The 12,157-nt window shown below is 41.0% G+C and overlaps 1 protein-coding gene across 6 annotated transcripts in view; it reads left to right on the top strand.

Moving 5' to 3' along the window:
• The window catches only part of CLASP1 (cytoplasmic linker associated protein 1), a 180,693-nt gene that overhangs the window by 56,192 nt on the left and 112,344 nt on the right, over positions 1-12,157 (top strand). Inside the window, exon 1 of one of the 6 annotated variants that reach the window (XM_030488261.1) lies at positions 2,911-5,136. The exons of the other annotated variants lie outside the window; for them this stretch is intronic. Within the exon in view, the coding sequence (XP_030344121.1) occupies positions 5,121-5,136 (16 nt within the window). The 5' untranslated portion in view covers positions 2,911-5,120. Of the gene's footprint in view, positions 1-2,910; positions 5,137-12,157 lie in introns of those variants that run through there. 6 annotated transcript variants of the gene reach the window in all.

Below are 12,157 nucleotides of genomic sequence, written 5' to 3' on the forward strand. Positions count from 1 at the left end.
CTGTGATGGAATGGGTTAAAATTATGCTTTTGCATAATGTGAGAAAATATTGGCTGTACAGGTAGATGAGGCTTACAATGGCAAAAAAGTGCAGTTGAGAAACAAATATCCTTGTACTTTTTTAAGGGGGAGGCGGGTGAATAAATATTTAATCCCTTAGCAAACATCTTAAGACATAGAACCTGCAGGTGTTTGTTCTGAAATCCTAACTCAAACTGAAACAAGCTTACTGCTGATCCAACTTCTCTGCTTTCTGCTTGGCTAGGCGAAGGTAAACTTTTGTTTTGCTAGTAGTGGAACTGAATGGGCTTTCAAAAACAAAGTTAATTTGACGCATCACTGTGCTATGTAGACTACTGTGGTTTGGAGTTCGAGGAGGCAGACTTGTGCTCTCTGCTGAGATGTATGGCTACATGGTCTTTTTAACCATGATCCCTTTGGTGGGATGGTGACTGTGGGTGGGATTTCTGTTGGGTTTATTCTCTTGGCAAAAGGAGAAAGATTTTGGAGCTTAATGTACCTCTAGCCAAATTTAAGCGAAGTTCGCAGAGGGGTTTTTTCTAACCCAAATGAAGGTGATCTTAGTAGAAAATTGGGTATGTCACAATGGGTTAGAGCATTTAGTGTGAAATAGGTGGGATACATGTAAGAATACACGTGAAGAGGAAGAAATTAGAGTTAATTTATTTGCAATGTAAGTTTTAGCTGTGCAATCGCTTTAGCGTTCACACATCCCAGAATGGTACCAGAGACATCACTTATGAATCCTTGGCTTTTGAGAAGTGGCTTTGGTCTTGGTTCTGAACATTCTAGTGCATGGTGTGATGTGATTCAAGGCTGCTGGCACCATGTAAAACATCAAAAGAAGCAAGATGGGACAATGGGGATGACCTCTTCTGGGCAGACAATCCTTACTGCCATCTCTTTCCAAGAAAGCAAGCCATCTGTTTTAAAATTACCAAGGAAGGATTCCATAGGAGCTCTTTTATTTTTTTTTTCATACATGCAAGGAAAGCATCTATGCATATTAGATCTGCTATTTTTTCTTGTACTACCCCTTCCTCTGTCACTGTTTTGATGAATTTGAAGACTTAACTTTCTTGCACATACAGTGCCTGAGACCTTACACATTATATTCATGTCCTTGACTTCATCGACAGGCTTTTTTTGTGCTTCCAGACACAATTACTCCTGTGTTCCCCACTCTGCTTAATGTGATCTGCTGTTATTTCACTGTCCTTGCTTGCACTGTGGCTGGGTGCAATCCCTACAGCGTGTGTGTTAGCATTTCTCCTCTGTTGAATTGCCTGTGTGGGCACTGAGACCAACAGTAGCCTAGGGGAAAAGGGAATTGGGGGAAGTGGTGGAGTGTGAAGGGGTCAAAGAGAGCAAGGCATGGAAAGGATGGGGTATCCCATTGTTCTGCCAGAACCATTTCATCTTCCCTAACAATTAAAAAAAAAAGTAAAATCTGTAGTTGCATGAGTTATTTTTTTATAAAGTAATTACTTTTTTATAAAGTAGTTCTTGTTTGTGACGCTAATGATGAGAACATTATTTATTAATATCTCTTTTTGTGTGTGTGAGGGGAGGGTTCAGTATCTATAGGCTGGTTTGTTGCTTCTTCCTCGCCTGCCAAGCACAGCACAAATACAGCATACATACCATATCTAATGTGTTGACAGCTCTGTGCAACTTTCAGCGTATCTCTTTGAGGTTGTGTAAGCCAGTGGAGGACACTTATCTTCACCCGTGGTCACAAGTTTATTATGGCCTAAAGGCAAGCTAAATTTGTCAGGTTTTTTGTGTCCCTGACACCTCTTGCAGCTTTTGAACAAAGGTGGCATTTTCAACTGTTGTCAGAGTCACCAGGGAAGATGATGATAAATATTGCACTTCCAGATGATCTGCCTTTCTCAGGAAATAGCTGTCTCAGTCTTGTTAATCCTTTGAGTCTGGCAGAGTCCAGCTTTGATTATGAGGGTGTCTATCTCTTATTGTTACTACTGCCCGTTTTAGATTGTAACACCACCAGGCAAACACAACACTAATGCTTTAACCTTACATGTAACCTAATGTATAACTTCATGTTATACAGGCTGCATGAAGGTTTTTGGAGGCAGACTGGCAAAAGTTTATGCAGACTGCAATCTGTAAGCCCTTGTCAGTGTAAAATGGTGCTGTGGAAGGAGCAGAGTTAGCTCCCTTGCACTGGGTTTTTTGCCTTGAGCGACTCCCCGTACCAGCTGCAGAACAGACCTGGCTGAAAGGTAACATGCTTTCACCCCTTGGGGAAGGGCTTCCTGTTGCTCAGGTCTAATGCATGCCTCTGAAATAAAGGTTAACTGAAGTTGTATCATGACTTCCCAGCTCACTACCAAAGATCAAGTCTTAACTTTTTTTAAATGTGATCTTACGGGTGAATATGGTGAACCTCTACTTCTCTGGTGGTAGCTCAGGTGGGTAACCAAAGAGCAAGCTGTTGGTTGAAGTGCCATTTGTAACTGAGTGCTGGCCCAGGAACACTGGAATTGTGCTATTTACAAGACTTGAAAGTGGTTGTCAAACCTGACTTACTGTCGAACATAACTGGGCAGATGGGAAAGTTACTGTGGCTTCTTAAATGGTGAAATATGGCAAAAGAACTGCTTGAAGAAGAATGATGACTAAAACTGGTCTCTTAGCGCTGAGGCTAGTGTTTGGGATAATAGTTTCCTCTACCAGCTCACTGAGGATTCAAGTAAAAGTAAGCAATTGCAGCTTCATTATTTAGATATCAGGAGTAATTTGGAGATCAGCGAGTATGCTGTAAGTTGTTCAACATTTCTTAGCTAATGGTTTGCAAGTCGCAAACAAACAGAAATCTTAGTCTACTAAAAAAGGTGTTTCAAATAATAGGACATGTTCTGATCCCATAAATCTAATGGATCAACTCTAATCAGAATGTGATTTTTAAGTCTATGAAAATAATTAACATGGTTTATATTAACTTACTTTCTATACCATGGTCCTTTAGTGCTGCTTTGAGTTTATTTTGAATTGCTTGATTATTTTTTTGGCTAGGCTTTGTTTTTGTCAGTTAGTAATACAGTAATCAAATACGTAGTGGGGTGGGGGAGGTTCGCAGAGTAGTCTGAGGTGTTTCATTAAGTCAGAGGGAGGTTTTGGCATGCCTGAACTATGCTGCTTGTTGCTAGGCTACCACCAGCCCTTATAGCTAGAATTGAAGTTAAAATCCATGTTGGATTTCTCGATGATTCTCAGTGCATCTCTATTTTGTTATTTGGCGTATAATTAGTCAACTTCTTGAAGCAAAAATTATAGTTTTTCCTCCTTTGGGCTTTCAGCAAGCTAATTATTTTTGTGTAACTGCTTTTGCTAATTATGCAGATGCCTTATTCTGGGACAAATATATTTTCAGCATGAAAGAGCCAATAATTGCCAGCTAGTCAGCTGCTGTATTTGTGTGGCATTGTGTGATGATCCTTAGTTGGATGCAATATAGAGAGAGGCTATTTGACTTAAACAGAGACTACAAGAAATTCATGTTTATGGGTTTCCCTGGTATTATGTCTGGAAGACCTGAACATAAAGTGTACAGTTTTTCCGTGTGTCTGAATTGTCTTGATCGGACCTGGACTTCAGGAGACTTTTTATAATGAAGTTTCAGGACAGATTAAGAACACAGTGAACTACTGAGTGATACAGGCTGATAGGAAATGATGACTCAAACCAAAGCTATTAGTAATCAAAACATTTCAGTGTTTTGGTTTGTGGTTTGTTTTTTTTTTTTTATGCTCATGGTCATTGCAATATCATAATATGACATTCCTTGATGTAAACCCCCATTTTTTTAACATAAGTCACAATTTTAGGGAAATTATTCTACATTGGTGCATGCAGGATTACTGCAGTGGTGAGCCAGTGCGGTGGTACCTGCGAGTAGGGAGGGGATTGAACTTCCTTGTCTATGTTGAATTTTGACTTTGCTTGGGAGAGCAAGATTTAGGGATAGTGGAGGTGGCAGTGGTCTTGGGCTGCAGGGAAGTCAAAGCAGGAGATCTTGAAGCCAGAAGTCTGGAGCTGAGATCTCTCTTACAGATATTTGCACTGAGTAAGGTGAGAGGATGCAATTTCAGTGGTTGGCTGTGTAAGTTCTAAGAGTAAGCAGGTTAATCAAAACAATGCTAAAATAGCAGATGTGGTAATTCTAGTTACTGAAAGCCTATGAAGAAGGAGCAATGTTATTCTTGAGTAGAACTACTTCTGTATTTGAAATATTATTTAAGGTAAATATACTATTTGCTGAATGAATTCTCTGTATCACGTTGGAAACTTGAAGGCAATTAGATGGAAACTAGAACTATTCTAGATTCCTGTGTTTTGCTGGTAATAAAGCTGAGTCACTGAGTACTATTTTGAAATTTATTATAAGGAGGACAAGTCACCCACATTCATGAAGCACTGCCGTGCATCTGTGGGTGTGATATTGCTTGTTTGTCAATACACATCCAAGCAGCAGAATTACAGACTGGAAGGAGGGGTCGCTGTCTGTGTTAACACAGAGAGGTTTAGAAGCAACAAACATTACTTCTTGTGCAATTGAATTTCCATTATGGCTTGTTTTTTATTAATACTCTTTTCAGGTTGAAATAGAAAATTAAATAGAAAATTCATTTCATTGACTCAGTGTTCCTGTGGCATGAAAAAAGCAAGGAAATACTTTCACCTGCATGGGGACAGAGAGAGCAGTAATGTCTGAGTGATATTTGAATGAGTACTATTAACCAATAGTACATCCTTGTGGAAGGTATAAATGGACAAGATGAGCTCTGCTCCCTTTGTATTACACAACTTTGTAAATAAGCATATTACTGCCTCCTGGATTCTAAACTCTCAAATTTAGAAGGGAGGCACGTGAGCAAGCAGGCATAGGAGATTGCATGGGGCTCAGCTGAAAGCAGGCTTTTATTTTGGAGGAGAGGTGGCAATCACTGCCTGCTAGGTCACACTGAGTGAGGGTGGAGAGTTTGCTGGTGGTTAAGTTGCTGAGAGATGTACTGTAGGGCTGCTCCTGGAGCACAGTGCTCTTCCTCAGCATCTCAGGGGCACTGCAGATAATGACTACAGGGAAAGGTAGGTGCTAATGAATGTGCCACAGGGGTGGATGAGTTTATTTGTTAGTGTCTGAGTATTTGCCTGTTAAATTTCCTTTTTAATGGTGTGAAGAGATTGAAGCAATCTTGCAGTAATAGTGGAACTTTAAAAAATAGCCTGTAAGCATCTGTAGCCTGGTGGCATCAAGCTCAGTTTAAGCTTTCATAAAATATGCTAAATGATCTGTTTGACAGGTTGAAGGAAGAGGATGTGTGTATATATAAGGGAACAGAACAGGTTGCGAGAGGTGAAGGACGGGTATTTTCAGATGCCCTTCCTGGTCTGTGATGTTTTTGAGTGATCCCTGAGGCTTTCATTTCCCAACTGTTCCCTTTTGCAGCATTAACTGGGAAGATTATTTAAATTGGTTGTAAATACTTTTGAATTAGTATTGAATCATAGTTCCAAGAATGTGCCAAATGGAGACGTTGCTGGCTTTTCTGCATTTTTATTTTAACTGCATTTCTGTAACAGAAAGGATATCTGCAGAAGTCAGAGGGGGCTGGAGGGGAGTAGGTGAAATGGAAAGGCAGAGGAACTCTGTATCTATTCACCTGCGAAGAGTTAATTTACAGTATGGAAGCATGTATTGCACTTATTTTTGTGCATCAGAAGCCTGTGCCTTTCGTCGTAGCATTCAGAGGAAGTGATTTCTGTTAGCCATCTTTGCAAAAGCTGCATCTTTTTTCTTCCCTCTCTTTTCTCTGTTCAGTGTACCTGTTGTCCTGTTGAAATCCTTATTACACTGTGGATGTAGTAGATTAAATTTAGGAAGCCTGAGATTGTTGGTATCTGAGTTGTATAGACTTTAGTTTTAAATTGATTTTTTTCTGTCTCAAAGTGCAAGTTAATTTGCAGCTCTTTTTTGGTAATGGAATAGACAGTGGAAATTGCCTGGGCAAATTGAATGCTGTGGAGCTGACATGATGTGCCATTTTTATAGGCAGTTCTTCATTTTCATTCAAAGGGGCTTGGGTCCTTTTGGAATGTTATGGTTTCACAATGGCATTTATTACGTGTATTTTCAGAGCAGGCAGGAGATGTGTGTGTGGTGTTACTTGTGAACAATCAGTAAATGCCTCCCAATTCCAGGAACAAAACACCAAAACCTGTCTAGGTTGGTTCTCCTTTTCATTGTGTGCTGTATCACCTGTCAAGGGACAGTGTCACTGTCTACAGCTGAGATACCCTTTCACTCTGGTTGCTCCTGTGCAGGTCAAAAGAGTAGTTCTTAAATTATTTTTCCAAAGTTGGAATTGTGTTGAATAATTAATGTACTTAACTGCTTGTTAAAGAAAACAAGCACATATTAATTGTTAATGAAGCGTGATGATTTCATCGTGCTGTGAACTTCTCAGCTTTGAAAGATCAGCTGGTGGAATGAAGAGCCTGGAGCTATAGTCCAGCTGGTCTTGTCTGCTGGGAAATGTCTGACCTCCAGGTCACCATTGGTTGTCTGAACTGTGGTAGTAGCAAATGTCAGAAGAAAAGTAAGTGTGTAAGCTGTTAGTGCTATTTTGTCTTCTGGATTGAATCCAAAGTATCTTAACCCAAGGATTCCCTTGCCATGAAGCAGTAGATCAGAGTTACTTTGGTTAGGGAAGTGTATCATCACTTCCATAACCTCTGATGGTTTTATATGAACACAGAAATGCTCTTTTGGCAAAGCTTTGGTGTAACCAAGCGAACCACTCTACCACTGCATTTCATGATATTTCCAACAGACGTGCATAAAATGTAGGCTAGAGGAGTGGCAGCTAAATGATGAGATGGTACTGTTTAGTGTGGACCTCATGAGCAAAAGATCAACATGCGCAATTCCATTAATACTACTGGAGGTTAAATGCATGAATATCCTGCATTTCTGGAGATGAGCGTCTTTACGCAGGGCCTGTTCTCTTCCACTTTGGTAAAAGTACCATGTGAATCTGAGGGACGTCAATGGCTACCTTAGAGAACATTTTGCAAGGATGAACCTAGAGTGCAAGGTCCATAAAAATAATTGGAATGAATCAGAAAAGATCCTACACCCTTCCCATGTAGACTGCAGTAACATCTGTTAAAGCTGTGGAGGTTATCACATTTCAGTAATGCTTAGTAGTGTTGCTGTTTCTCTGCTGTGGTCTTGTCCTCCAATTTCTTACGTGTCTTTTGGTGTCAAGTTGGTTTCATCGGTAAAATAAAGCCTCCAAGCTGCAGTGGTGGTTGTCTTTAAAATCTCTGGACCAGTTTCCTAGTATCTTCTGCGCTGCTTTGCCCAGCTGGCTCTCTGTTCTAGATCCTTTGTTATAGAAAGAGTTTAGGGGTCAAGGCTGGAGCAATGTTAACTCCAGTGACAATTTCACACGAAAGGACTAACTCTAAATCTCATGGTTTTGATGTTAACTTTGTCATTTATTATACACAGCATCTTCCAGGGGCAGATTTATGAATAAGATGGTTAATACGTGTGTGTGCACCACATGTCGATCATTCTGAATGTAGCAGTGATTTTTAAGTCAGTCTTTTAATTCTCAACAATTCTCTGAGAGACGGGAGTACAAATTACTCAAATATCCTAAAGGAAGGCTTGCGCTCTAAGGGCAACCTGTTGTGAGTCAAGTATTCCATACTTGTATAGTCTGCAGATTTGTGAAGCTTATTTGACGTGCGTTTATGTATTTCACACGCTCTGACTTCAACACTTGTTGGGGAAGCGCAGTGAAGTACGTCAGTGAGCACAAGTGTCACATGCTTTCGGCTGCTGTGGAAAGAATTACAAAAGTGTACTTGACATAAGAAACTTTGCCTGAGGCTCGCAAATAGCTCAGCCTCCACAAAAAGTGGTGGAGGGGTGGCAGGGGTCTTCCTTCTCACTTTTTGTATGTTGGCTGGGTACTGGGTTCTTGAGAGTAGTCTCCTGATACTTCTTATAAGTGAATGCTCTGGGCTATTTCTATATAGAATCACTGTCCCAGTTAGAATTAAATTGCTGTCCTTAATCAGCAGCCTCAGCAAAGGCTCAAGACTGCTTGGGTGGGGGGGAGATTAAATTTCTTGCACCTCTTGTGGAGCACTTTGAACTGCTGTGCTGCTGCTCATTTATTCAATGAGATTTGTTTTCAGGTTGAGCATATAACAAGTGAACTGAGTTTAGCTGCTGTAATTAGCAGCCTCTGAGGACAGCAGTCCCCCTAAGGTAATGGGTGAACTACAAGATAGGCTTCTATGGGCAATAAAAGTACGTGAAATGTGTGTTTCTCCTGCTGGTGACAAAGAGCATCCCTGCCCTTGCAGAACAGGGTGTGTATAGTGTAACCACAGTTGCTGCAGCTTCTAAGCTGAGAGAATCTCATAAGCATGAGATTTTATTCAGGTGTCTAGACTGAAGAGCACCTGGATGGTTTGTAAAGAACCTAAGAGCAAATGCTTGCAGGCTTGAAGGTCTTCTCAAATCTAGTCACTTTTCATATTGAAATCATTGACCTTAGGCTGGATGAGATTAGACTACCAAGTCCACTTATGAGAAAGACATACTAATACAGATGGTGTATGCAGTTTTAACATACAGTGATAGAACAATAACGGCACTTACAGCCATGTGAGTTGAGGGCATGAAGAGGACTTTTTTTCTGAACGCAGGAGTGGACAAGTGCTGATTTGTTACTACAGTGGGAAGTACAAATAATGCATTGTCTGTACTTGGCCCTCGTCTGGCATTACATTGCCCTCCTCCTTCATTATGTTTGGCTGAAGTATTTTGTTGGTAGCTCAAATATAGTGATGTGAAATAGAACAAAACCAAGCTATAGTAAGTAAAAGCATCCTATTTTTGTAGTATTAAGACAGCAAACACTGTATAATGACTGGGTTTCTTCTGCCTGCTGAAGGAATTAATTCTGCCCTGCTGCTCTGTCAAAGGAATCCTTTTGTTGCATTGTGCAAAGCAGTCTGAATCTCTTTCTTGTTTATTCCCCTGAAGCCCAAAACTGCAGACAGCACTGAATAATCCTGGCTTGGTCTACACCCTGTGCGTAGCCTGCATGGTGCTCACTGAAGCCAAATCTTCATGAAGAAAACTGCTAATGGCTGCTTCTTTGCAATTGGCCTTCAGAGACAAGCCAAGTGAATTTTAGCACAAACAATGCACTATAGAGGAAGAGATAAATACCTTCCTTCACTGTACGGTGTCACCTGCTTTTCTCAAGAATGGTAAAACCTGTAGCAGCTACATTTCCAGACCTGCTCCTTTTCCTGTGGCAGACCTGGCTTGCCTTTCTTCAGAGCTTGTCAGGGCACCACAGAAGTCCTTTAGATGCTTGACATGGAAGTTGCTGGTATTAGATGCAAATACTAATGTCCAGTGACTATGAAGCATATCTGGACTTCAGTCATTGGAGACCAGGATGCATAGTGGTTTGATGCAGAGGTAGAAAAGATAAATTTGCTCTACTTTTTTTAGTCCAAATCTGCTCCCTTTGATGTTGGTGGACAAGTGCTCTTTTTCTAATGGTTTCAATGGGAAATGAACAGGACCCCTTGTCAGGTACTGGCTGGCTATGTTGCAATAGCCTTGTATGGCTGTTGTAGGCACGACTGCTCCTTGTCTTTCGGAGGGAAGAGGGAAATAGAAGGCTTATATATGAAACAGTGTTGGTACTGCTTCTTGCAGTATTTTCTTTATGCAATTGGCTCTTATAGTATTGTTGCTATCTCCACCCCATATAATGAGACTGTTCTCTTTGGGTGTGGGGTGGGTAGAAGGTGCGTACATATTTAAGGAATGGTGCATGTCTTCCACATACATCTCTCCTGAGTGATGGGACTCCTATCTAGTAGAGCTCATAATGAGACCTGACATTTCTAATGAGGTCTGCTTTGTGAAGAATGGGTCTAACTTTGTCCTCGATCATTTATATTCTTCCCCCGATGCCCCCAGCTCTTGCTTGTTGAGCAGGAGCAGTCCTGGAGCCAGCCATGGAGAGGCAGGGGTGCTTCTTTACTGCTACAGCTCTGCCAGTGCACTTCAGTTCTGATTTATGCTCCTGCTGTTTGAGCTCTGTGCTGAGCAGGAGCTGAATCTGCAGAGACTTCTAATCACACGGAGCTTCTGTGATGTGGAGAGACAATCACGCTCCTTTTCACTGGAGACTTAAATAAGATCTGATCCCAAGCTTCCACAGGCAAAATGCTTATGCACCAGCTCACTGAAACTTATTCTCTGCCTCCTCCCCCTTAAGAAGCTACATATTTGTCTCCAATGCTTTCCTCACATGGGTGTGTATGATGTGCTGGATCTTGGCTTACTCCAGTGGGCTTTCTCCAAGGACCTCAGTCTGGGCTGGGTCTTGTATGTGCATATTGTACCCCTTGCTTGCTGCTCCCCTTCATGTTGCTCCCTATTTTTGTCCAAACTATTTTTCATTTATAGCAGTGTAGTATAAGCAGCTTTGTGTACTCTGTTGCCTGAGAGTGAGAAAGATGGAGTAGGATACTGGAGTACTGGGGAATTTTGTGACAGAGGTGAACTGTGCGAGGTACTGTGGAGTGGCTTGAGATAAACATGAAGCCTTTATTTTATATAGCTAGTCAACATTAAAAATAGGATTAAAAGCTTAGTATTTTGTTTGCAACTCTGTTGGGAAAGGTGATTGCTTGAAAGCTGTGGGGAGCAGTGTCTTTTGAATAAACCAGGCAGTGTGCTCCATTAGCTACAGCGGGATGTTCCCTTTTGGGCCTCCAGTGTGCATGTGAGGAAACGGTTCAGTCCTTTCCACCAGCTTCCTCCCAGTAAGGCTGGATCACAGGGCTCTCTAAGTCAGTACAATTTATGTGCCCTAGAAAATGCTCTATACTGCCACTTTGAGCAACGTTTGATCGTGCTCTGCAACCTTGACCAGTGATGACCCTACTAACTCTTTTGGAAGCAGGTGATTTCTGCTCCCATGTGACATGGAACTGATTTCTGTAAAACAACACACAGTACAAACACCAACAAAAGACTGTGGTGAGCAGCACATCTGCTAATTTTTGGACTACAACCTTGACTTTTCTGTACCTGTGATGCATAGACTGCTAATTCTAGAAAACCTCAGAATTGGAAATAAGACCTTTTGCAGCAAGAGATTTTCAGTTGGTTTTATGCAAGTTCCAGTAGTTCATGCACTACAGGGACTGAGGGGACAACCATATGCTCACTTTTCCCATGAATTGGCAGTTTTTTCACTTTGAGAATGGCGAGTGAAACACTGGAACAGGTTGCCCAGAGGATCTCCATCCATGGAGACTTAAAGTGTGTCTGAATGAGGCCCTGAGCAATACGACTTTGTTAGCCCTGCTTTCCGAAAGAGGTTGGATCACTTGATGACCAGAGATCCCTTCCAACCTAAATTATTCTGTGATTTTATTTTTCCGTCGATAGGAGACAGTAGTTACCTAAGATCTCCAAATTAACATGAAAAGAATTTTTTTTTTTCCTTATGACTTCTATAGCTGTACGTGTTAGTAAGCTAAAGACAAAGATTGTCATTTGGAATAGTGTGTTTGTCTGTCACCAAACACTTCAGCTTATTAAAAGTGATAACAGGGCTAAAGGCAGAAGAAAATGTGACCTTAGCTAACAACACACCCTGATGTCAGCATGAAACAGCTGCAAGCCACAACAGAAGCACCTCTATAAGTGGCAGCATGGATCATTTAATGTACACCCTCTGCTGATTTGGTGTTATACTAGAATTTGAGAGTACTTTATTCTAGTTTTATTGCTCTGTCATCAGTGCGACTGTCAAGTTGCATATAAGCACAGTTAGTGAAGAATGAAGATGCAGATTGTTCTTGATTTTAATAGTAAAACTTAAAGCTTGATATTTAAATGTGAATATATTCTAATTGTTTATGCAAGGAGCAGCTTGCTACAAATTAATAGGTGAGACTATTTCGTTCCATTTAATCTTCATGCCATTCTTCAAAATACTCTTTTTAGAAGTCTTCTGAGACTTTACATGTAATGGTAAGCTTTGTT

The sequence above is a fragment of the Strigops habroptila genome, chromosome 5 (assembly GCF_004027225.2).
Source record: "Strigops habroptila isolate Jane chromosome 5, bStrHab1.2.pri, whole genome shotgun sequence".
Classification (NCBI taxonomy): Eukaryota; Metazoa; Chordata; class Aves; order Psittaciformes; family Psittacidae; genus Strigops; species Strigops habroptila.